The 27,648-nt window shown below is 41.2% G+C and overlaps 1 protein-coding gene across 3 annotated transcripts in view; it reads right to left on the bottom strand.

Annotated features, from left to right (window-relative positions):
• The window catches only part of SHLD1 (shieldin complex subunit 1), a 70,074-nt gene that overhangs the window by 6,535 nt on the left and 35,891 nt on the right, over nt 1–27,648 (bottom strand). For all 3 annotated transcript variants that reach the window (XM_070419946.1, XM_070419945.1, XM_070419944.1), the window contains exon 2: nt 223–1,421. In XM_070419946.1, the coding sequence (XP_070276047.1) occupies nt 979–1,421 (443 nt within the window). In that variant the 3' untranslated portion in view covers nt 223–978. The remainder of the gene's footprint in view (nt 1–222; nt 1,422–27,648) is intronic.

Raw genomic sequence — 27,648 nt, forward strand, 5'->3', positions numbered from 1 at the left:
AAGTCAGGAGACAGGGCAGGGGTGAGGGGGTCAACCATTCAGAAGGTGGCAGAGGTGCTGGCGGCAGGCAGAAGGCAGAAACCACCAGAGGAAGGAGTGCACCTGGGCAAAGGACTCCTCTCTCTCTCCCACCACAAGCTGACGAGGCCACTGGCCCGCCCAGCCCCTCACCCTGAGCTTGCGTGTCCTTGGGTGTGTGGAGCACCTTTATTTTCTCCTCACCTTTCACATTTGCAATCTGGCGGAGACGAAGAGACTTTATTTTTTCTTTAATTTGCGAAGCCTAGCTGTTATTTTAGGAGGCCCACATGTCCCCTCCACTCCCAGGTGGTATTGTAAAATAGGCAGTTCTGGATTTGGAGAGGCAAGGGCCTAAGATGCGAAGCACTTTTTTGGAAGCGTATTGAAATCTTTGTATTCTTCTGGGACAGACGCTCTCAATCGCGTGGTCACAGTTTTACGACATGGTATAGTTCTTTACTTGATTCAGCATAGTTTTATTCCCTTCAAAAAATCCATCTGATGGAAGCCTGTTCCCTTAGGTCTGGTTCTCCCAGAAGTGGACTCTGAGTCAAGGATTCAAGTACAAGCGATTTATTGAGGAAAGGCTCACAGGTGGCGCCAATAGGTGAATGAATGGAAAGACAGCATCGGCCTGGAGCTCCAAAGAGTAAATTATGCCACAGAGCATGTCTTCCTTTGAGACAAGGAAGCTGGGCTTTTTGAACTCCCAAACCAGTCCATCACTGGCCTCAGGCCAAAGGGGAAGGTAGGAGGGCATGTGGCCACGGGGGCTGTAAAATTCCCAGGCACCGATGGCCATCTATCTGGGCTGACCAGCCTCTAATACTTGGTCACAGATGCCAGCTGTTGGCTGCAGAGCACTTAGCTGGGGGCGGGGCACACAGCTGGCAAGACAGACCGGCGGGGACCTGGGTGGTGCACTGACAGTGGCCTGCTCTGGCTACCAGGCACCAGTTATGGGTCTTCCATCACATTCTGCTGCAAGAGGAAACGAACAATGTCTTTGGAAAGTCCTGGGGTCGGCTTCTCGTCATCCAGAGACTGACTTCCTTCTCCCAGCGGGTAGAATCGGGCGTCCCTGGAATACCTCTGTAACAGGGAGCAGCCATCCCGGTTGAAAATGACGCGGGCCATTTGAAAACTGCGGAGGGCGTACTTCTGGCTCTCCTGGCCCTGCAGTTCGTCGATTTTCTGAGACAGGCACTGGCAGACAGATGCAGAGAGTGGGTTTCGAGAGGCTGGTGGTGGGTGGCCAAACATCTCATAGAGTCTATCCAGGGATTTCCGAAGTTCCTCATCCTCTGCCTTGGTCTCTGGTTGGCCATTCGCAGAAGGGTCGAGCCAGAAGTTCTCAGAGGCCCAGGAGTCATGTTGTGTAGTATTTAGGTGACCGTTGTCTGTAAGACAAACACATCCCAATACTCAAACACAATCAGAAATATCAGAAATATCAGAAAGCCAGCCCAAAGCAGGTGATGTCTCTTTTTAACGCAACACACTTACTGCTCCTGGGTAATGGGCAATGGGCAGAATCAGATGATTTCTGAATCTGTTCCCACCGTCCTGGGGGTATGCCACTTGTTTGCACAAAACAAGAACATGTTTCAGGGGTTCCTAACCTGAGGTCCTTGTAAAGAAGTTCAGAGTGGCTGTGAACTTGGATGGGAAAAATATCATATCTTTATTTTCACTAACCTCTACCTAAAATCACGCATTTCCTTCCGTGATGAATGTAGGCAATAAACCCATTAGCAGCAATACGTGTGACTTTATCACCCGTAGATCACAGCTATTTTTATATCACATTATAGTTTGTTGAACATGTTTTGAAATATCACGTATGCCCATCACTATGCTATGGACTGAACTGTGTTTCTCCAAAATTCATATGTTAAAGTCCTAATCCTTAAAGGAGATGGGCCTTTCAAGAGGTTACTAAGATTAAATGAGGTCATAAAGGTGGGGCCTCAATCAGATAAGATTGGTGGCTTTCTAAGAAGAGGAAGAACTCTCCCATTTTTCTTTCTCTCTCCCCTCCTCTCTCGTCATGTGAAGGAACTGAGGAAAGGCCATTGAGGACACAACAAGAAGGAGGCCTTCTCCAAGCCAGGGAGAGAGGCCTCACCACACCTGACCATGCTGATTCCCTGCCTCGGACTTCCAGTGTCCAGAACTGTGAGAAAATAATTTCTTTTGTTTAAGCCATTCAGTTTATGGTATTTTGTTATGGCAGCCCAAGTAGACTAAGACAACCACTATGAAATCACCACAGTTATTGGTCCTGACGCTAGATCTTATTATTTAAACATTAATTTAAAAAACATATATTCATTACAATATCACACATTTTGTTCTTTACGTATTTTAATAGCTACGTTTTAGTGTTTTCCCTTGGTAGGTCTATATGTTTTACTTCATGTAGTTAAAAACTTTATTCTGCGTTCATGGGCTCCACCAGATGCCAAAGGGATGCACTGCACAGACACAGTGCAGACCCCAATGCAGACAGTTCTGGGCATTTACACAGCTCAGATATTTCTTTCTTTACGCCCTACATAATCCTATAGACTCTTTATCTCTAAATTAAAACCACCTTTTTGTTTTTTAAAGGAAGAGTAACAAATAAACTAAGAGATTTAATAATAGACAGTAAGAAACCAGAATTGGAGCCAAATCCTAGTTCTTGACCTAACTTTCTGTACCTCTCTGGGCACCCTAATTCTTAACAAAGTTCTTTTGAAACAAAGAACTTTCATATCATTTTTTTCTAGAAAAAATTTTGCACAAATAATTTGTAAGTTGCTGAATTCCTTATACAGCCACCAGCTTTATGCTTTAAACTGTTATACTTTAAATCAAAATAATATATTTTCCCTTTTTTGCTCTAATATATGCTATAATTAATTACTAGCTTTAATTCTACACACCCACTCCCCATCCACTTACTCAATTAGTCGTTATACTAAAAATATCGGTATCCTGGCCGGTGTGGCTCAGGTAGAGTGATGGCCCACACACCAAAGGGTCTTGGGTCCGATTCCCAGTCAAGGGCACGTACTTGGGTTGCAGGTTCAATCTCTCAGCCCCTGTTGTCCTGCCTTATGGCCCCCGGACCGATCATCTGTGGGGAAGCAATGGGTAGGGACCCCTCACCCTGCTACTGCAGGACCCCTTCGCCCCTTCCCTTGACTCTCGAACAGCAGTACCATTCATTAGGCGAGTACTATTTGCCAAGCCCTGGGCTAAGTCTTTTGTTTGTTTGTTTTAATAATAAAGTAGGCCACCGAAAGAAGTTTTACAATTACTCTCCAGAGGTTTGTTTTAATTTTTTTCTTGAAATGATCTCAAACTCATAGGAAACTTGCAAGTACAATGCAAACAACTATTTCTCATTAATTATTTGCCAACCTGATGCCCACCCTGATTTTCCTACCAGCAAGGACATTCTTCCACATAACCCCAACGCAACCATCAAAATCAGGAAATTAACAGGGACAACCTTACTGCCATCTAATCCTAGCCCCCATCAAGCGGTCCTGATCATGTTCTTTGTAGCAAAAAGGTCTGGTTGAGAATCATGTGTTGTGTTTAGTTGTCAGTGGGAAGAATGAAAGAGAGAAGGAGATGCTCCATAGTAACACTGGGGAAGGTGGAGAGTTCCTGAAACTGCCCACCCGAGGCAGCATCTATCCAGAACATTCCAAGGAGCATAGCATGTGCTTATTAACTGGTCAACAACTTTGATATGCAGGATTTTAAGTTTTCATCGGAGTTTCATTATTATACTTAATTTTTGAAATTAGGTGTCCTAAACTCAGTGTCCAAAAGAATCCAAAAAAATTTAGCCTGTTTTCTCTATTTTTTCTTGCAAATGTCAAGCAGACTGCAATTCATCTTCAAAGACACCCAGCTCCCCCCAATCTCTTTCCAAAGAGCAATAACAATATGGGTTGAATCAGTCACTGCTTCAGTCAGTTCTTTTGAACCTGCCTCCAGCTCATTTCAGTCTTTGATTTCCTTTTAAAATTTGCATTACTGCCAACTACAAAGCCATCTCTTTAATCATGTGTCTGGTGTGGCCTTTTGGACATCACTGCTTCTTCACCAGCAAATAAAGCTAATTGTTTCTCTTTTCCTAATGCACTAAATGTAGACAGAAGGATGGATCTTTGATAACTTGGTCAATTGCTGCTCAATGTTGCATTCTCGCAGCTATGTTCAAGCCCCACCATATTCTACCTGTTGATATAGCCCTGACTTATAGGCCTCTCAGCTTGGGACTATAATGTCTACTCTAGGGAGAGACTAGGGGTGTGTTTGTGCCAGTGATTGGAAAATGCTACTTGCATTTAGTGATGGGGTCAAGGATGTAAATATCTTACAAGTTAGAATAGTGATTTTCAACCGGCATGCTAGGAGAATTGTTAAAACATGCAATACCAGCCCTAACCGGTTTGGCTCAGTGGATAGAGTGTCGGCCTGTGGACTCAAGGATCCCAGGTTCGATTCTGGTCAAGGGCATGTACCTTGGTTGCAGGCACATCCCCAGGAAGGGGTGTACAGGAGGCAGCTGATCGATGTTTCTCTCTCATCGATGTTTCTAACTCTCTATCCCTCTCCCTTCCTCTCTGTAAAAAAAGATCAATAAAATATATTAAAAAACAACAACAAACAAAAAAACATGCAATACCTGACTATTTAGTCAGGAGCACTGACCTCTTTCCCCTGAGATTGTCAAATATAAAAATGACAACAGTCAACATAGCAATAGTTGACTGGTGTGAATGAATCAAAATTATACCATTTTTTGGTCAGATTGGCAAAAAATATATTTCTTGGTGTGCTGCAGAATTTTAGTTATTAGTTTATGTGTGCCAGGGGATGAAAAGGTTGAAAATCACTGATGTAGAGGATAATTCCATAAACCAAGAACCATAATGTCCCCAAATTCCAGTAGTGCCCCTTACTCTCTCAGGAACTCTGGCTCAAGGATGGATTGTGGAAGGAGTGGGAAGTGAAGTCTGAAAGCTACTGCATCGCAATATATTGATTCGCCCTGAGCTCGCCTTTGCTGTTGATTCTTGCACAATGGATTTCTTGCTGGTACCCATTCGAATTATGCATTCCTGCCTTCTCAGACCTTGAGTTTTTTGTGTTGTTTTTTCCCTAAGCAAGGGCCTAACCACCAATCCTAATTCTGGCATTACTTAAATTGGACGGAACTTCCCTTTTCATTTCAATAGGCTTTCAATTACAAATAAAGTTTCTTTAGGAATTAATAAGAAGAAAAGGAAGACAGGGCTTTCTATGACAATGCTTTTGCATGCACTGTGTTAAGGCCATCTATCTACCAGAACATCTGTTTCTTAACTCTTCTTTTTTGTAATTCTCACCCAAGGACATGCTTTTATTGATTTTAGAGAGATAGTAGGGGAGAGGGAGAGAGAGAGAGAAACATCGATGTGAGCGTGAAACATTGATTGGCTGCCTCCTGCACGTCCTCCTTCTGGGGACTGAACCCCCACCCTTCAGTGTATGTCAAACCCAAGGCCTGTAGGCTGCATGTGGCCCACAATAAATATTTTTGTGGCCCAGCCAATATAACGGTATGTGAGAAATGTTTTAATAAATATCTCATAACTTAACTTTTACAATACCCTGTTATACATAATTATTAATAATGAACTACAACGTTCGCTAATGACTGATTACTATAATCGTGTTGCATTCATTTCCCTTAGGCACCTTAAGCGCAGGCACACCATTTCTTTCCACTAATACTAACAGCGAATATTTTAGCAGCCAATTGCCATGTCATTAGTCTAGGACTGACTTGTTTGGTGTGCGCAATAGAAAGTATTTCGCTTTAGGAGAACAAGAAAAATAAGTTTATTTGTGTTATGCTTATTAATTTGTGCAGTTATTCAGTGTCTGGTAAGTTAATGTTCAAGAAAAAACATTAATTTTTATTAAAATGTTCTATTTTTAAAAAATATATTTTATTGATTTTAGAGAGGAAGGGAGAGGGAGAGAGAGATAGAAACATCAATGATGAGAGAGAATTATTGATTGGCTGCCTCCTGCATGCCCCCTACTGAGGATCGAGCCAGCAACCCAGGCATGTGCCCTTGGCCAGAATCGAACCTGGGACTCTTCAGTCTGCAGGCTGACGCTCTATCTATTGAGCCAAACCAGATAGGACTAAAATGTTCTATTATTTTATGTTAACGATTACTCAGCCCTTTGTATTCAGCATGTCTCTATCGAAATAAACCTACGTTTCTATAAAAATTGAAGCTTTTGTTTTTTTTGTGGCCCACATAATCTTAAACCTTGTTTATTTGGCCCGTGTTAGCCTTTGTGTACAGGACAATACTCCAACCAACTGAGCCACATTGGCCAGGGTGTTAACTTTTCTTTTGACCAAAGAGAGAAAACATACAGATATTTGAGATTCTTATAGACCTATTTTTATATCTTTAGGAGTTACAGATGCTAATTTGAGTTCAGTAATCTGAGATAACCAATTAGCATGGAGCATTTGAGATTAATGGTTGTGTTCTGCGAGAGACGCCATTAGCTTTTAGAAACCCAAGTGGTTAACAGGGGTTTCTTCCAGAGAATCTTCCTGGCTATTTCTGTGGCTGATACACACAGCAGGATTTTACCTCTGCAACTCTATCAAGTTTCCTCTGCATAAATTTGATATTTAGAATTCTGTCTCCTTCTTGCATCAGCATCAATCACTGCCCACTCAGCCTTATTTGCCCAGCGTTTCTTTTACTAACAACTGCTAATTCGGAGGGTCTGTGGTTTTAAGTCTGCACAGAGCCTTAATTTTAAAACATGGAGAATTATCAGGACTTAAGGAAAGAAGTAATATGTGGCATGCACAGTCTCCTATGTTGCTCAGAGGGGAAGCTGCCCCTTTTGCTGGGCACTGCCCAGCACACTTCTAAGACAAACCCTGCTGCCTTGGTTTGTCTGTTGGAGGTTGCCTAGGTTCTGTGTGGCTTTAAGAAAAATTCATGGGCATGAGAAGAACAAGGTGAATGGGGGAGAGGGATGTTCTGGTTATCAATGGCCACTTGTTAGCGCTCTTTGGATGCAAGGACTCACTTTCTTTATGGCAGTGGTCAAACTTCAGAGGCCTCACAAGTTCTCTACCAGGTTAGTACATGAGGGGCTGTGGCCCGTGGATCTGGGGGTCCTGCTCTCCCAGTCTGCATCTGCCTGCTCCAGATCTCACTTTCTTTTCTTTCATCCACTCTTCTATTTCTCTCACTCCGACCTTCCCACTCCATAGAGGAGTGAACAGGATCAACAAGATTAAGCCCTATTTCCAGCCCTACAGGCTGCGTGAAAGTCTGACTGGTTGCTCACACTTTGGCGTCATTGCCTTGAAAAATCTGGCTTCCTTCCAGTCCTTGAATGCATCAAGAGAGCTCCCTCCCTTCATGGGGGAATGTGGTAGGAGTCAGACAGACATGAGCAGAGCAGATAGGTCAGGTGCACAAGGTCACCAGGGCAGAACTTCCCGGGTGCCTAGCAACGCACAAAACAAGGAAAACAAGGACCTCGCCCAAGGGTAACCTTCCCTCCCCTAGCATATCAGGTCACGAGGTTCAGACCTCCCTGACCTTGCCTCCCCTGGCATGTTGCCACTCATGCCAGTTAGACCCCTTAGAGGGGGAACAAACAAGGGAACCGGAGAATAGTCCTTAAGCATTAAGCCTCCAGTACAATAGGTTCTGACCCACATCAAATACATCTAGGCCTCAGTTGTGTTTCAGCTCCAGGCCCAGAAAAGCAGCAACATCAGACAAGTGATGCCATGGCTGCCTCAGGACCAGCTGCATTGACTAAACACCCCCTGTGCTGGTGCCTACCTACCAGTAGAGACCATGACTCTGAAAAGATGTACCTGAAAAGCTGATGACTATTCTATTAAGATCCCCCCCTCAAATCCCCACCCTTAAAAGCTCTTAGCATGGAAACTGCCCCAGCCTTTCCAGTCCCCGGCTGCTTCCCCCCAGGCTGTGTACCTTTACCTTTCTCTTTCTTCTAAGCTCCAAGGGCCTTTCTTTTGCCTCTGTAACTTGTTTCCTGAACCCATTTCTTCCACCTCTGTGACTTTCTAAATAAACTTTTGCTTATTTAAAAAAAAAAAAAGCAAGCTCCCTCTTTGGAACCTTTGCACTTGCTGTTCTCTGAGTGGAACGTGCTTTCTCCACGTATCTGCATGGCTGGTCTCCTCTCCTCCTTCAGGTCTCTGCTTAGATGTTACCTTCTCAGTGAGGCCAGGATGGGCTAGGTCAGTGGTCGGCAAACTGCGGCTCTTTGGCCCCTTGAGTGTGGCCACGAAGTTTCAATCGCACTGTATGTGCGCACCCGCACGTGGTATTTTGTGGAAGAGCCACACTCACGGAGCCGCAGTTTGCCGACCACTGGGCTAGGTTATGACACATAGCAAGCAAGCCCCAAATCTCAGGGGCATAAAACAACAAAGGATTTTTTTTCCCTCTCATCTTCCAGCTCAGTGTCATACAAGTAGATCTGCATCATCTTTGTCCTTATCCTGGAACCCAAGCTGATGGGGCAGCCAGGGTAGGGTCTCAACTACAACAGAGGGAAAAGAGTGTGGTAAAGGAGGCAGTGACTGGGAAAACTGTGTCACTCTGTTTACCTATCACCGGCCAATGTTAAGTCATGTGGCCAAGCCTGATTACAAAAGAATGAGGAAGAAAAATTCTCCTATAGGAAGAAGGTGTATGTTGAAGCTCCTGCATTGGAGTGTTAAGATATTCTGCTTCCTATGTTATTAATAGCATAAAACTAATGACCAAAAAATAAAAATAAAATCAATAAGCTTAAGCTACCTTTTGCCTGATAGTAACCCTGCTGGTTTCTACATTTTAGAATGTGCAACTGTTCCTTTAAAGGATAAAATCAATATACTTACAAAGGGGGAAGGGGGAAGGGGGAAGGGGGAAGGGCAAGGGTGTGGATATGAAGACATTTAATCCAATTTAACACCTTAAAAGGATGGGAGATCTGGTCAGATGCTTTTGAAACCATAGTCTTTGTACTTGTTTACCTCTGAAGCTAAATCTGAATGAATCACCCGAGGGGCGGTGGCATATGCTGTCACCTTCATCCTAATGACTAACAGATGCAATGGGCAGAGGACAGGGTCCTGCAAAATGCAACTGCTGAGAAACAAAATGAATGCTGGGGAAAAAAACAAAGGTATGTGCGACAGCCCTAAAATTAGGTGCCTCGGCCAGTTATATAAGGCCAGTTTCCACTGTCTGATCTGTAAGCTAGCTTATGTTTACCTTGGCATATTATACTTTTCTTCAGAAATGGAAATGCTCTGAAATTTACAGGGAACCCTAATATCCAAGTTTATACCACCCCAAATCGGCAATTAAGATATATTTGCCTTTTTTTTTCTTATTAAAGAATTAAACTTTTCAACTAAAGTTGACCACTTCTACAGAAATTTGTTCCTTCCAGCCCATTTTTATACCTTACATATATATGTCTCCATAAGCAATAGAATTGTTGCTTTATGTGTGTGATGGTCATTTTAATTTTAGGTTCAATGAACAAGCTTTTGCTTTTTTCACTCAACGGTATGACTTTACTTCTAGCTAATGTTGATATATATGAATCTGCCTTATATAGTATTCTAATATAGGAACATACTGTATTATCTTTTCATCCATTCCCGTGCTGATGGGTATAGAGCTTGTGTCTAATTTTTTATTATCACAGACAAGGCCTCAGTGAGCCCCTGGTGCCTGCCTCCTGGTGCATGTGTGTGAGACTTTCCGTGGAAACACAGCCAGAAGCAGAATTGCTGAGTGGAAGGGAATCTTATCAATTTCACTAGGATCCAACTTTACCTCATCCAAAGTGGCTATAGCATTTACCACCCCCCGTCCCCCCCGCGCCCACCTCACCCTCCCCAACAGAGTCTGGGTTTTCCTGTTTCTCCACCACTTTGCCAAACCCTGATACTGTCAGACATTTCAAATGGTATCTTCTCATCTGGGTTCTCATTTCCTTGATTCCTTGTATGTCTGAGCTGCTTTTCATACACGTGTTGGCCATTTGGGATTCTGATACTGTGAACTGTCTACTCATATTCTTTACCATTTTCTTATTGGGTTTTGTCTCTTTTCTCTCTCCTTTTTAATGGCATGCAAAATGAATTACAAAGAAAGCTGTATCTTTGACTTTGCTTTACCTCAGTCTGAAGGGGATTAAAAAGAATGTGAGAGTGAAAAAAAAGACTTCATGAGAAGCCTCAAGGTTTGTTTTGGTTTTGGTTTAATGGCAAATCTCAAGCAAAAAAGTGTTAGCGTATCACTTCCAAAATGTGATACTGTGTATGGGTGTGTGGGGGGTTGAGGGGGTGGAAGGGGGGGTGAGGTGAAGCGGGGAGCATCCTGGTCTCATCCAGACAAGAAAACTGAGACAAAGGCCAAGTATCCAGAATCATTTGATGAAGGGATTGGCAAATAGAACCGGAAAAGGCTAATCTTATTAATTTTCTTATCGTAGTTAAAATTATCTCCATCTGGTTATCATTTGCCATAATTAGGACAGCCATAGATTTGCATGTTGGTGGTGATGAGCCAGGCAGGGATGCTCAGAGCCTCCCTAGCCCATTCAGATAATAAGTTTCAAATAGTATCTTCTCATCTGGGTTCTCATTTCCTTGATTCCTTGTACTATGTCTGAGCTGCTCTTCATGGATCCTAAAAATGCTTAACAATTCTTTTCTTTGCTGTGAGATTGAGGCTTTGCCTGAGGCTGAATTTAAAACAGCTTCGTTTTGCACTTTGTTAAGCAAGAACCAGTTAAAGGATCAGAATCTGAGCCCTTTACAGCTAGGAAAGCCATTGGGAATGATTTGCTCCTACTCACTTTCTGGAACAGAACCTTACAGCTGGAGCGGGAGCAAGAATAACGATCCCTGCTGACCCCATCAAGCCCTGAGAGGGGACAATGAATGAGGCAGGCGAGGCCGACAGAGAAGGGAACCCGATAGACCATCCTCCTCAGCAGCCATTTGAAATTAGGAGCTTCGCCATAACCCCTAAAGTAATCACTTAAAATGTTTCCCCCAAAATGGTTTTTTTTACATTTCATTTTACATGGGAGGTCTCAGCAAATTTGTTTCATATCCTGGCCTAGATAGTAAGGAACGCTTGGGAATAGAAAGGCAAAGCAAATGATTCAGATCTAGGTTTCTATAGCAACATTGTTTTTTTTTTGTTTGTTTGTTTTGAATGCCACTGTTTACTTCAGCAGAGTTAAGTTAAACGTGAGCAGCTAATTAAGATGATGCTGGAAACTTTGACCTTAACCTTCAATATCAGAAAAAATAAGCACGTTAAAAATGCTGCTTGGAGTGTTGCTGGAAACATACAGCAGGGAGCTCATTCTCCTTTGCTGGGAAAGCAGAAACCTCACAATCTGACCACATCCACACATCAATATTTCTTTCTTTTAAGATTTAAAGGGGAATGGAGCAGAACTACTATCCAACGTTGACCTCAGCAGTAAGATGTTTTTTCCAGACACAGAATTTTTGTTAGATGCATATTTGTGTAAACAGATTTCACTCCACATCAAATTGACGATAAGTACACCTATGAAGTAACAGATTGAATTGTATACCGACGCCAGAATGTAAAAATATAGCTGACTGCTCCCTCTTCAAAATATTGGGGGAGGAGGGACTCTTATTTTAAAGCCACTGCCATTGCTGAGCGCACATTGGCGTCTCTTAGGAAGTGACTTCATCCCCTCTGTCAGTGTCCGTCTGCTGGTTGTCCTCATTGGTGGCAAATCGCCATCCTCAGGGGGCAGAGTTACCTTTTTGGAAACTGCCAAGAGGCATTAGGAGTGAAATCTGACAAATAATGGAGGTGATCAAGCATGGGCTAGAAAGCAAGGTTGGGAATATGAATGTCTAATCGCTATGCTGTTCACCTGAAACTAATATAATATTGTATGTCAACTGTGATTGAAAAATAAAAAGATATTTGAAAAGAAAAAATATATAAAATCAAGGTTTATCTCCAAAAGTTGCTTTTCTTATATTTTAAAAGTTGGTTCCAAAAGCATTTCCCACAAAGCAGTTCCCAAACCAGCTCTGTGCTAGGGCAGGCAGCATGGTTTCGATGTGTATCTACTTTCAGATGTGTTACCGTAAAGGACAGACCTGACATGGGTTTAAGTTCTGGCCTTTGTAAAGGGCTCATAGCCATCAATCAGAACGCCGAATGCTTCTGTCCTGACAGAGGAGATGCGTGTGAGCATTGACTTTGCATTTAAAGGCTTGAGCTTGAGTCCCAGCTTGACCACTCACTGGCTATGTGACCTTGGGCAAGTTACTTAATATCGCTGAATTTCCAGGTCCTCACCTGTGAACTGGGGATAATAACAGCTCCTACTTCATAGGACTGTTGTTAGAATTAAATGATTTGTTGGTATAAAGCCCAGCACATAGTAAATAAATAAAATCTACTTAAAATCATTACCATTGTGACAAGAGTAGTATCAGCAGCAGAGTTGTCACAGGTGAAGTAGGTCTTTTGTCATTTAACATCTGGGATTTTTAAAAAATATATTTTATTGATTTTTTACAGAGAGGAAGGGAGAGGGATAGAGAGTTAGAAACATCGATGAGAGAGAAAGATCAATCAGCTGCCTCCTGCACACTCCCTACTGGGGACGTGCCCGCAACCAAGGTACATGCCCTTGACTGGAATCGAACCTGGGACCCTTGAGTCCGCAGGCCGATGCTCTATCCACAGAGCCAAACCAGTCAGGGCAACATCTGGGATTTTTAAGAGTGGATTGCAAATGCTCCTCTATGTCCACTATTCAGTGATAGATGCCTATGATAAGGAAAGTCTAGATGAACAAGCATCCGTTCCTGACTAGAAGGAACATCACTTTGCCAAAAGCTACTGCCCCATCCTGGCATCAGAGCTGATGGGATGAGTCACAGTGAGCATTACCCATCTCACAGCAGTAGGACTATGACTACAGAGAGGTCCCAAGTGCACGCTCTGCAAAGCAAACATGGTCCCAGTGTGGGTGGAAACAGCAGGTGGCTCCGTGTGTGGGAGCATCAAACACAGAAGCCCAGGCTGCAGGGCCCTCCAGCTGTCCCCCGACCAGCACCGGAGTGTAGGTGGGACTGAAATGACTCAATCTCCAGGGAGCCTGCTGGGTTTTGGAAATTGAAGGAAACTATAAATCAAGCAAAGAGCCTTAGGAAAAGTTTGGGTGAGTAAATATATTGAAGAAGAAGAAATAGGCTGCATTAAAAAAAAAAAAAAGTTGGGAAAATAGACAGAAAAGGTCTAGGGTCACAAGATGACCGCTGGCTGAGTCAGAATTGCAGTGCTGAGTTAAACTTAAAAAGGTGATATGAGCCTGGCAATCAAATGAGAACAGTTCTAGGAGATAAGTTTTGGTCTTTCCTCTTGCTCTCTTCCCCCATTTACAGCTGAATCTGAAGGAAGGCAAAGCTTTGAGCTTTCTCTCCTGGTCCCAAATCTTCAGAGAACATGGAAAACTCCACAAGCAAAATTTAAAATAGCATAATATGATGCAGCCTATGCAGAAAGGCCTATAACCAGCAGAGAAGTGGAAGCTGGGACTGGCTGAACGACAGAAAACACGGGACATGAGGGATTTAGGACAAACTGGTATTGAAAGTGTTTCTAACATGGGTTCATTATGAAGGCTAGAAGTGGGTGCAAACATGGAATTGAATTTCCACCTTTACAAGGATACTTCTAGTAGGATTGCAGAGATAGCTGTATATTTTTGACGAAAGAACATGGTTTACAAGATACTTTGAAAATCGTCACTGTTACCAAACATCTAAAAATGCTGGGTAAAATATTATTTTTAAAATCTTGTAAAATGCATGACTGAGCTGGAATAAAGTAAATAAAGTCCTTAGAGACCAAAAGCAAAATGAGAGTAGGCATTCCAAGAGGCAAGTGCATCTAGGAGACCTAGCACACCAGCTTTAATGGCCACACAGGGGTCGGGACACAAAGTCTAGCATCATGGTAGGATGAGGTGCTTGAAAGATCACTGTATAAATCTGAGAGCCCTCTGAGAAAAGATGAACTAGAAAAAAATACTTATGCCTTGCAAAGGGTCACAGTAAGAAAACGTGTTTGTCTTGGCTTTGGCTCAATTGGTAGGAGTGTCATCCCGTGCATCAAAAGGTTTGGGGTTTGATCCCTCAGTTGAAGTGCATATGGAAGGCAATCCATCGATGTTTCTCTTTCACATCGATGTCTCTCTCTCTCTCTGTCTCTCTCTCTCTCTCAAATCAAGAAAAACATATCCTCAGGTGGGGGGGGGGGGGGAGAGAGAGAAAGAGAGAGAGGGAGAACACATCTCTCCTAAGATTTAACCATAAGCCAGACCTCACTTATGTTTGTAGTCTCAGTTGGGACTATTTTTGTGGTCTACAAACCTCAAAGCCAGGTATTTTTTTTTATATGGTTCCAGATTGATGAGCCCTCCTGTGTTTAGAGAAACCAAATGCAAATCCTCTTTAGAGAAGTGTACTCTCAACCCAAACTTCAAAAGAAGCCCTACACATCAAGTTCCATTGGACATGACTCACAGAATACACACTGAACAGGACAGGTCTCCTTTATTGAGAGTGAGAAAACAAAAAGAATCAGCACCAAAAGAAGACTTGCAGAACATCAAATATTGGAGTTAATGGACAGAGAACATAAAACAAATGTGCTTAATATGTTAAAATATACAACAGGAAATAGGAAGTTTAAGTGAACAGGTAAATTAGAAAAAAGTGAACAGGTAAATTAGAAAAAGAAATAAAAATAACTAGAGAAATGACAAATCATAATGGTAAAACAAGGTTAGACACTGCTAAAAAAATCGAAAATAGAAATAAAATTTAAAGATGTTACTTAGAATTTATCACAGAGAGACAAGGAGATGGAGAAAACAAAACAGAAAAAATAACAAGTCAAAGTGAGGTGCTCTACTATGCATCTAACTTGAATTTCTCAGAGAAATAACAGAGAATAGGGGCAAGGCAACACACAATGAATTAATGGGTAAGAATTTCCTAGAATTAATGAAAGCATGAGTTCTCAAATTTAGCAATCACAATGTTTTAAAAGCAGGATAAATAAAAAGGACTCTATAGCTAGGCACAAGATAAAACTGCAGATCATCAAAGGCAAGAATAAAAATTCTACAACCACCCAATAGGAAAATACAGATTATCTATAAATGAATGATGATTAAGTTGGCTGCTATCTCAATAGCAGCAATGTAAGCAGGAAGGCAGTGGAATAATATCTTTAAAGTTCTAATCGAAAAGAATGGCCAACCTAGGGCCATGTAGGAAATGGTGGGCGAGGAAATTAAGATAGCAGTCTCCTAACTGGCCAGATCAACAAAATGATAAATGTCAGGGCCAGATTGCCTTCATATCAAATCCTCCCTGTACCAAATATTTTTAAAATGCTGGGTAAAATATTTTTTAAGGTCTTTTAAAATGCATGACTGAGCTGGAATAAAGTAAATAAAGTCTAAAGTTCATCCTCTAAGAACTTAAAATAGACAATATTCATATCACGTAGGTTGATTTATGGAGATTTTGCTTGAAGACAGAGAAATGAATTTTCGTGTTTTCTATCCCTTTGATGACACGAGTTGGTTTAATTTATTAATATGGCCCAGCTATCTTTGAAAATGTATTCCAGTATTAGACTTTGATCCCAAATCACATGTGATCATCTTAAAAGAATAGTTCATGTCCACCCTGTATTTTGCTTCTGAAAGTTTTATTCCATAAATAGCCAATTAAACAAAATCATTCAAAAATCAAAGTTGTTCTAATTGGTTTTATTTAAAAAAAAATGCAGATGCTTTTAATGTTTTGCAGGATATTTTCTTTCTCTGTAACCAACTATTTCTACTTACTTTTCAATTAATTACAAACTTTATCTTCCTAACTCAGTTTATGCCTGCTTCTCTGGTAGCCTCAGAATTACAATATTAATTGTGCAGCCAATGGCCCACATAACAAGATATCTGCTCCAAACACTCTTTTGGAAAAAAGAGAAAATAATTATTTTTACTCTCTCATGATAGTCACTCTCTTTGAAGAGATCACACAAAAGAAACCTTATAGCTTAGTATTAAGAAGGTAGCTAAATCTCTTTTAGCAAATAAACCAAGCCAATCATGAGAAGATAAACAGAGTCAAAGATTATTACTCACAAAGTTATTACTGGTAACATTTACTACCTTATTGGTATTTTAGAATTTTCTGTTACATAAGGTCCTCCTTAAATTCATTTTATTTCACATATAAATAAAACTGCCTTATTGCCTAGAAAGGAATACAAATTTGTAGGGTATTATGAAGAAGAAAAAAGAGAAAGATGACCTAATTATACTGGTTATTCCAGATGACTACATTTTTTTGACCTCTGAGTGGCAAAACTTCAAATGCATTTGTAACTTTAGCTCCTAAAAGGAGCCCTTAAAAACCCATGCACACAGTAAATCTTTCATGCACATTTCTTTTTTTCTGTCTCTTTATCTGAACAGTGGTTAACCAGGTATGTACATATAATCTACCAAGCTGTATTTAACACGTAAGATTTGTGTACTTTATATAAAAATTGTATCTCAATTTTAAAAATATCTACACACATACACACACTTCCTGTCTTCACTAAGTCTTGGATGTGGCATAGAAATTAAGTTTTTAAAAAAAGATTCCTGAAGGTTCTAATGTTCAGTTAGGTTGGTAACCACTACCCTAAGGCAATTAGAACTTGTCTTCATTAGAATAGACATTCAGCAAATATTTGTTTGAATGAATGAATGAATGATCAAATCAACAAACTAATAAATAGCTATATTATTTATGGTTGTAGGTATACCATTGACTTGGACCAGAAAAAGCCCTAAAAATTTATTTTTTAAAAAGTATGCCAGATAATGTTGTAAGTACTGTAAATGCATTCTCTAATGAACCCTCACAACAATTCTATGAGGTAAGTTGACTGTTCATGGTCTTCAGTTGCAGCCAACATAAATCATTTTGGCTGCTTTAAGCAGAAAGAGCAGTATTAAAAAGTATAACACAGTTCACATTATTGTTGGGAGGGTTGCAGAAACCCACTCTAGGCTGAGCTTTTAGGAATTGCTACTCCAATAAACAGCCAAAGGGACTACTTCTCTATCACTATTAGGAACCCAAAGAATTAGGAAGCTGCTGCTACAAAGGCTGCACCAAAGTAACACAGTTTCTGCTACATCTGGAAGCTTCTCAATAGGAAGCTGCCTGCTGAATCAGGAAGCTATTGCTACAGTTGCTAGTTCCAGAATCATATGCCTCTGCCATTAGACACACCAGCTAAAAATGAATGTACTGGCCCCATTTCTCTCTTCCCACACAATCTAGGTCTAAATTCAAAGGTTCATGGGAATGCATTTGATTAACAGAGCTAACTTACATCCAGAACACTGGCTGTGCAAGAGATTCTGGAAATGGAATTTCCACCCTCTGTAAGACAAGAAATCATGGTACGACGAGGTTGGAATAGGCATTGTGTGGGCTAATCAATAAACTCGCAGATAATGAAACTGAGGCACAGAGGTTAAGAAACTTGGTGAAAGACACACTGCTAGAAGTGCCAGGGTCAGGATGCAAACTCAGGAAGTATGCCCCAAGGACTCATAAAGCATATTAGAGAATAATAAGACAGTGCACAGGCAAGCTCATGGGTGTGAGGCCTGCAGTCCTGACGTACAAATTTTTGTGCTCACAAATAACAACTTCCAATTTATTTTACTCAAAAATCCTAACATCACCGCTAGAATTTTAAGTCTCATCTCATAGTTTCTCAGCTTCAAATTTCAAAAATGTATCATTAACTTACTTGACTATTTTATTTTTGGTCTAGAAAGTGTTTGCAAGTGTTTTTGGATGAGGGGGGGATCAAAAAAGATTCTATCACTAAATAGTCACTGAAGATGCCCATACCCAGGCTTCAATAACCACCTCAGCTCCAACTCCTCACATTACTTCCACTGTATAAATTAAAAGGACATTCAAAAGTATCCTGAAGTTACTTCAGGACTTTCTAATGGAACATCTTCCTGATTCTACTTTCATCAACAGGTTTTGGAAACTGTGTTAGATGCATTAGAATGATGTCTGTTTAACCTCTGCTTGGGAAGATGACCATTACACAGCTCTTGTGGACTGGAAACTGTGAGACCAAAGCTTGATGTATCCTCTGTTATCTGAACTGTATTTCTACACACTCTTAGTGTAGTTTTGTCTATCTATCTATCTATCTTTCTATCTATCTATCTATCTATCTATCTATCTATCATCTCCATTTATCCATCCACCCACCCACCCATCTCTCTATGAGAATGACCCAGATAGCAGAATAAGAACATTAACTGTATCCAAAATGAATATATCAATAAGTACAGACTAAGGTTGATATGAGTGAGAAGGGTCAGTTCCAAATCAAAGGATGGAAATATTAAAAGTTCCCCACAAAGGAGAATGTGTCAGCTATTTTTTTCCCAATTTTTAATTTCTTTATTGATTAAGGTATTACATATGTGACCTCATTCCCCCATAACCCCCCCCCCCCCTCCGCCCCCACTCATGCTTTCATCCCTGTTGTCTGTGTCCATTGGTTGGGCTTATATGCATGCATACAAGTCCTTTGGTTGATCTCTCCCCCTTACCCCCACCCTCCCCTACTTTCCCTCTGAGGTTTGACAGTCTGGATGGAAATGTTAAAAGTTCTCCACAAAGGAGAATGTGTCAGCTATTTTTAAAAGACCATAATTTTGATCAGAGATCCTTCTGGGGGCAGAGGGAAGAGAAAATGCGTCATTTGACACGGCAAGTTATGAATTGCAAATCTGCCAGTTTGGGAAGGGTAAATATTTGCTGAAGATTAAGTACATGGCAAAGGTACATCATTAAATCTAAAGTAATTAAAAAGCTCAATTTAGTATTGCATGCACCTCTCCATTTTTAATGAGCATACAGTCTCAACAGCCAGGAGCCATAGTCCAATCTATTTCCATGGCGTAGAAGAAATGATAAATGTCTTCAGCAGGACTTCCGATAAAAAGAGTCTGACTTAATTACTCCACGTGCAAGTGAAAATGGATTTGGTTAGACAAATGAGCCTGCCAGCCAAGGACATCAGTCTTATGCTGGACTACGTTTCAAATGTACATCAAATTGTATCAGCGACATGTGCACAGAAGAAGGGCTGCTGAACACTTACATTTTAATTCTTACTAATGTTTGTTTATCAAAGTAATATATGCTCATAGCTTTCTAAAGTCAGATGAGGCTAAAAGTCTTACAATGAACGATGGTGCCCAGCCTCCTCCATCCTCTTTCCCATTTCTAAGTCTACATTTCAACTTGACGTTCCTTCTGGTTTTTTAAATCTTATCCATCTAATTGATATAATCACATATGATAACTTATATCACATATGTTGACATCCCTAGGCCTTATATATGCACAGGCACCTTCACCTATTCTCTACGGTTATGTCAATTTTTTTTTTATTAAGTCAACATTCAGTGTTTCTATCATTGTAACTATATAAAATTGATCACTGCTAAACATACTAAGAATGTTTCCTTTATTGTAAAATATTATTGTTTCTGTGATGAATAGTTATTTTTTTCTGCTTGCTTTGTAACTTTCTTTAAAAAAATTTTTTTTAATTGATTTCAGAGAGGAAGGAAGAGAGATAGAGAGATAGAAACATCAATGATGAGAGAGAATCATTGATTGGCTGCCTCCTGCACACCCCTATGGGGGGCGGGGGAGGGATCAAGCCTGCAATCTGGGCATGTGCCCCCTGCTGGAATTGAACCTGGGACCCCTCAGTCCACAGGCCGAAGCTCTATCCACTGAGCAAAACCGGCTAGGGCTGCTTTGTAACTTTCTTTAACTGCATCCACACACTCCAAGAGCCTCTCAGTATAGTTTTCTACATGCCAGAATGACAGGATAATCTCTCAAGTCCCCAGCTGTCCTGGTCACGTCCCTCTGAGAGCCCTCCAGCCTCTTCTCCAGGTTGCTCTCCAGGCCTGCTCCACAGCTGTTGACCCGGGTCTTCCATCTGTTGCTCTACTAAATTTCTTGTATTATTTCTATGATGATTCCTCTGCCCCATTTTCTCTCTCTCTCGCTCTCCAGCTCCAATCTTCCTTCCTTCCTTCTTTCCTTCCTTCCTTCTTTCCTTCCTTCCTTCCTTCCTTCCTTTCTTCCTTCCTTCCTTCCTTCCTTCCAGATTTCTTGTGGTCCATCTCAGTTTCTTTAGTTTTTATTAGACTTGGTCTCTATATTTTCTGATGTAGGATTTCCACAAATATCTGGTGATCATTGTCTGTGAGTGCATAATTGAAGGGTGAGGCATTAAAAAGCTAATTTGGAAGCCCTTGCCATGGGTAGGGCTTATGGACTGGTGGATTTCATATAGGGTGACTGATAATCATTCAGCTTTTCCAGATGTGGCTCCTCTCATCTCTGCACTGGCCAGAGAAGGATGGATACGGGTGCTGTTTTAGACAAGGAAAGTGCAGAAAGTCCTCTTTGATGAGGTGGCATTTAACTGGAGCCCTGAATGCAATGAGGGGAAAAGTGATGCAAATATCTGGGGCAGCCAGGTTCCAGAGAGAAGAAATGGCGAATGCAGAGTCCCTGAGTGTCTGATGTGGAGTATCCTGAGACCGGAAAACAATGCAGGCAATGCCATAAATTATCACGGAATGTATTGTGAGGTAAGTTAACCTACAAGGGATTGGAGGGAACAGGCAATGCAGCTAATCTCTGCTAAATGCTTTATAGTATAGCTAAAGCATGAAGTGATTGACAAGACAGCGAGACAAAGAATGCAGTACGAGCCAGGAACCATACCTCCCGGTGGTCTTGTGATGGGTAATTGCTTACAATTGACACTAACACCTAGTTTGATATTTATCTCAGTTGCTGCGCCATTCTGGCTGTTACTGACAGGAATCTCTATGGTGACACTGTAAGCTTACAGCACACAGCTAATCATTAACCATAAGGCTTCGGTATGCTTGCTGAGAATAGTTGGGGTAGTCTGAGTTCACAGCATGAAAACTTAAAGAAATCAAGGAGGTACAAAGTTGGAGTCAGCCTTATTTACATCAGCACTACACACGGGGATGGGAACAGATTTAGTGAGGATGAGGACCAGCCAGAAGGCCACTGCGGCTACAGCAGAGTAAGCAAGGGGGAGATGGAAGGAGCCTGTGCATTTATCATTTATGGAAACAATTTCCACACAGGCCTTGTCAGAGACATTAAAAAGCCAAACATTACAATATTTACACGTAGTTTATAAAAGTAAATCGAATAAAACTATGTTCTAAGGTGTTACTTGTAGTGGGGTCACTGGCTTGCAGTAATAAGTCATGCTTTCCCACTTAACCAGGGAGGGGTGGTCATCCATGAGACCAGTTATTAGAAGAATTCCTTGATCGGAACTTCTAGCTTTGAGTTCTGTTGCTCCATTTCCTGAAAATTACTTGGTGATGCTCCTGTGTTGTTCAACTACCTCTTTGATTCCTTGGATACCACTCATTCTTTCACTTTAAGAAAATACAAGTTGTCATTACAGAGGTCTCTGTGTTTTACAGCTGCCCTTTTTAAAAAATATTTTTTTAAATTGAGTTTAGAGAGAAAGGGAGAGGGAGAGAAATAGAAACATCAGTGGGAGGGGGGGGGGGGGAGAGAGAGAGACATTAGTTGGCTGCCTCTTGCACACCCTACACTGGGGATTGAGCCCACAACCTGGGCATGTGCCCTGACCAGGAATTGAACAGTGACCTCCTGGTTCATAGGTGGATGCTCAACCACTGAGCCACGCTGGTCATTTTTAACAAGCACGTTTCCCAAATAAAACCATTTTTAAAAAGTGAATCTGAATCATTTCTATAGTATTTGACATCAGACCAAAAAAATCACTACTACTTGCCTTTGTTTGGAGAGTCAGGCAGGCTAACAGTAATGTGCAATTATCTATCTCCGTTCAACCCTGTGAAGACTCTAAAAATTAAAAAATCTATAAACATAATCACACTAGAGACTCTCTGAATCAGATCCACACACTTCTAAGCTAGATCAAAAGGAAGCAGCTCATGTTGTTGAGAAAAATCAAAAGTTTGGAAAAAATCACTAGTTGCCAAGGCAACAAGAAAAAAATTAGACAGAAAATAGAGTTTCCACCTCAAGCACTATCACATTCAGAAGCTGAGTGTCTTCTGGGCCTGCTTCAGAAGTTGTATTTAACCTCCACTCAGTCATTTCTGGAGATAGGGCAAGAATCGAGAATCCACAGCACAGGGGCCTTTGTCAGCGCTGGGCCATGGGGCAACTCGCTAGTAAAAAGCCCTGCAAGAGGGTGAAAGTAAACCCTCTGCAGGCTAAGGCATCAGAACCATTTTTCTTTATTCTGCAACTTTTCCTGTGTAACACTTTTACAGAGAACTTCCATTTATGAGCTAGACAGGAAATGGTTACCGAGAGATTAGAAGGTCAAATAATTTGCTGGAGGGTTTCCAAACCCTTCTCCTTGAATTTCTATCATTTCATAGTGACTCAGAGCTGACTTTAAACACCATCTGTGCTCCTCCACTAGCACCCTGCTAAAAGCCATGCCATTTGCCAAACTCGTTCTTGACCCTCCCCTTCCTGGCTTTCTCTACCTGGAGATTCTACTGCTCCTTGGGGACCCAGTGTCATGCCCCTACTCTGTGAGGCCTCCTCAATCTTCCAGGTGGAGCTGGCTGTCCCCTACACAGGTCCTGCACTCAGTACACAGTATTCAGGGCCATGTCCATCCCGAAAATTTGTGTGTGGCTGTTTTCTTATCCAATTGTGAATTCCTAGAAGCAGTAGCCCTGTCTCGTCTATGGTGGGACACCAGGAGGGGTACAGTGCTGATGTAACTGGTTTTAGTGAATGAGAAAGAATGAATTAATGCACTGCTCTAGCTTTTAATGCTAAAGGACAATCCTAAGACATCGCCAGCACAATTAGGAGGAAGAATCTGGAAAGCTGGCTGTGGGTTGAGGGAGGCAAGTGTGTCTGGTCCCAGCTCAGGCCCTGGGAGGCTGTGAGATGACTAAACCTCTCTCATTTTCCAAACTGTCTGCAGAATACCATTTGTGTCCTGCAGAAGGTAGCAGGTGTTCCATGTAAAGGGGGATTTGGTTGTCCAATAAGTTCAAGATGGCGGGGTTAAAGACATTAACCAGGCCTTTTTCCCATAGGCCTTTGCACGGTAATATCTCACCCACAGAACTGGAGGAGGATGGAATGAATGATGCAGTGAAGTTCTGCTGAGTGCTTGAGAAATGCTAGCTGCTGTTTCCTTATTGTTACCCTTCTCACCCATCTACACTCTGCAAGTTTTTCTCATAGATTCTCATGGATCTCACAGACTGCCGATTACTGAGAATTAAAAAAAGCTGTTTTACTAAAGGAATTAGTCAAATTAGAATGCAACCCAGCTGGATGAAACTGTAATATTCATTTCCCTCTATTATTATAGAAACAATCCCTTTCCTAGTTCTTCCTCTGCATAAAGTTACACATTGTTAATTTCTCCAACAGGTTTGTTTGTTTGTTTGTTACTTTGGAAAGTTATACTAGCATTGGAAGGAAAGGACTCACGGGATAGGAGAACCATTCGCCCAGAGGCCTCCAGAAGGCTCGGACGTGAATGGTGGCTTTCCCAAGAACTGAGCACTGCCTTCCTGATAATGATAACATAAATATCACATCAATAAACTTACCCATAAGCAGATACCTATATTCTAAGGTCACAATGTTGAAGGGAATCAAAACACAGCAGGTGCCTCCTAGATGAATGGGTTCCAGGAGAGAGGAGTATAGGGCCACTTCGGGTAACTGAGCACAGGCCAAATTAGACAAAATGGAAATGATGAAGATGTGAGTCCAAGCTATATATCTCTTCCTCTTTTCTGAACAACTATTCTCTCTCTCTCTCTCTCTCTCTCTCTCTAACAACTATTCTCTCTCTCTCTCTCTCTCTCTCACACACACACACACACACACACACACACACACACACACAGTAGGGTACTCACTTTAGACAGACTCTGTTCAGGACAAACAACCATTTATAGCAACATGGTTAAGCAGAGGCCTAGAGATAATGCAAAGGTCACATGGCCCCCAACCAGAGTGGAGTTGAACAAACAAAACAATGCGCCCATTAAGGTATTTTAAAGGTCAAGAGAAATAGTATGTCAGTGCTTACAGGGGAGATTTTTCTTCTTACCAATGAATAATCTCATTTAAATGAATGTCATGTAAATTCTTAAGGAGTCTAAAGAGAAACTAGGGACAAAGCTCAAAGTAATCTGGGAGAAAACCTGAAACAGGTCAAGGAAAAACAGGAGTCTGTTTTAAGACTATTTTAGGAGGAAAGCAAGAATACAAACACTGTATGGTATGTTCACCCGTGTCAAGTTCACTCCATGTACCAGGAGCATGACAGACTGGGAGCTCCAGGTCATAACAAGGAAGACAGCCATGGCAGCACACAGCACTGGTGTAGGTAGTTACTGTGCAGTTCCAGAAACATCAAGAACAGCACAGCCTTGTGCAACCACCCAGAAATCTCAGCCCAGAGAGGCAAATCTTCTGTTAAAATTCTCAGGCAGAGAAATAGGATTAATGGGATTTTAAGGTCTAAAACAGGTAACATCTAAGAATCTGAAAGATCTCACCTGCTTTCAGGATGTGATTGAGGGCAATAATAGTAGTCAACACAATGGTCTATCCTAGAGGAACTCTTGGATCATGTCACGTTATATTATTCTATAGCAAGGCATGAAAATCCAACTCTTAATCTAACTTACACCTTCACGTATGGAGAGTAAAGAAAACTGAGGCAGTAACACATACGTTTTCTACTCTACCAAAACATCCTTTAAAAATTTGGAGAAGTTTCTCCCCTAGACTCACTTCCATCATTCTTAAGAAATAAAATAAAAACAAGAAACAGGAGAGTGGGAGAGGAGGACAGGGAGCATGAAAACAGTGGCATTCTGGGAAAATACAGCAAAATAATCAAAGTGGTGCTGTCTGAGTGGAAGGATTATGGGTGTTTATCTTCTACTTCTTTGTGCCTTTTCATATTTCCCAATCTTCTACAAGAGAAATTTCAGAGAGAAGCGGAGATCAAAGGAATTAGAAAAATCAAATACAGACAACTCAAAGGAACCAACACAACTATTGCCACTTAAAAGCAAATGCTTGTTCTGCCTCAGGCAGAGCCTCTGTTCTTTCCTATTCCTTCAAGGGCAACAGCCATTTGTCAAATATATATTAAATGTCCATCAAATGCCTGACCCTGGATGGAGAAATGAAAGGGGGGGCTGTTGGCCTTGATCAACTTGCAGTCAAGAAAGAATCCAAAGAAATAAAACCCCTAGAGCACTATCAACTGCTAAAACATGTTGTTTCTGTTTTTGTTTTCAAAGTGGCTATAATCAGAGCTTGTGGAGCACAGAGGTCAGAGTGCCATGAAGGTTTCACTGAACCGGAGAAAGAGCTGACCCCTAAGGGAGATGGGGGTTGGATGAGCTCCCATGGTCCTTCACAAAAAGATCACAGCTGAGTTGAAGTGTCTCAGTAGTTTCTGTTGGTAGATAACATGGGTTGCTTAAAGACAGTGTAGTGCTGCCCTGGCCAGTTTGGCTCAGTGGATAGAGCATCGGCCCAAGGATTGAAGGGTCCCAGGTTCGATTCTGGTCAAGGGTATGTACCTCGGTTGCAGGCTCAATATCCTGGCCTGGGTGCATGCAGGAGGCAACCAATCAATGTGTCTCTCCCACACTGATATTTCTCTATCTCTCCCCTCCCTTTCCCTCTCTCTAAAAATCAATGGAAAAAATATCCTCGAGCGAGGATGAACAAAAGAAAAGACAGTGCAGTACTTGTGTGCCTTTTAACCTTCAGTCAAAGTGTCAATGTAAAATTCTGCCTTTTCTAATGAGTCTGCTTGAAAATTATAGCGAGGTCCTGTTTTTAAATGGATATATTTTAAACTCTTTGGAAAATTATAATAACCATATATGAAAGTGCCTGGGTCACCTAGATTGCTTTGTCATTTTTATGCTGAAAACAAGTGGAATTACAGCAGGTACTCTTTGGTATCTGGCTTCCTTCACTCAACCTTATGAGAAGCATCATTTTGTTGTGTAGAGCTGCAGTTTATTCATTTGCAGTGAAATACAGAATTCCATTGTATGAACACATAACCACTTATTTGTCCATTCTGCTGGTGATGAGCATTTGGGTAGTTTCTAGTTATGGCTGCTATAAGTGGTGCTGCTATGACTATCTTAGTATGTGCCTTTCCATGAAAATATGGATGCATTTCTCTCAGGGCTGTACCTGGGAATGGAGCTGCTGGGTTGCAGGGTATACAAATGTTCAGCTTTTAGAGACACTGTAAGTATGTATAGGTATAATAGCTCATCTGAGGATTAAGGACCCATTTCTGTTTTTGCCTGTTCCTAGCTCTAATGATGGTGTCCTATACCATAGCAGGTCCAAATCTCATCTTCTATCACCCATGATTGAGAGCCCCCAAACCATTCCATTCTCATCTACCTTAAAAATATTTTCTTCATAGATATTGTCTATGCTTGTGTGTGTTTTTTTCCTAACGAAGAGGTTGTAAACCAGAAGGGCAGAAGAAATTGTGCTGTAGTTAAGGCAAATGATATTACAAAGGACAAGCTGTCTAGTAAAACACACTTATAATTATAATTATCCTCAAAATAAATCAAATTATCCATATAAATCCAACCCCTCACTGGTAAATTAATGAAAAATATGACAGTGTTGAGCTTTTAATTGCTTCTATTGCAAAACCCCCAAATTTCAACTTCAGTTATCAGGCAGAAAAGAGGCAATTAGTTTGCAACAGACGTGTCAGTGAAAACCTGTTACAACATGGGCCCAGAGTTAATATTCTGCAAGTTTCTGAAGTCCATCTGTCCAATTTTGTCATGTTTTCATTTTAGACAATCCTTCTTAGTCCTTCCAAATTAATTGCTTTTTGTTGTTTGGGTTGTTGTTGTTTTTTTGTCAGGATCTTTTTTAATCTTCATTATATAAGATTCATAAGAGCCCTGTTATCTCAAATACCAAGTTTGATTTTCTTTTCAGAACATTTTTCCCCCCAAAATATTAAACCTCAGAAAAATGGCAGATGAAAAGATGATTGCGCAATGGTAGGGCTTAAATAAATTAAGGCTTCCAGGCTGTGTTGCTACTTCCTGTTTCTAAAAAGTAAAATCTTTTTTGAGGATATTAAACATCATTTGTGACCTTTAAAAAGAACTCCCTGAAGTCATTAATTCATAATAAAATCTGGTTAGACTATCACAATAGTGAGTAATATAAAATGATGCCAATTTTCAATTACAGTCCCAACAATGCCTATT

This window comes from Myotis yumanensis, unplaced genomic scaffold (assembly GCF_028538775.1).
Source record: "Myotis yumanensis isolate MYYU_CA2020_CCGP unplaced genomic scaffold, mMyoYum1.0.hap1 SCAF_7, whole genome shotgun sequence".
Classification (NCBI taxonomy): Eukaryota; Metazoa; Chordata; class Mammalia; order Chiroptera; family Vespertilionidae; genus Myotis; species Myotis yumanensis.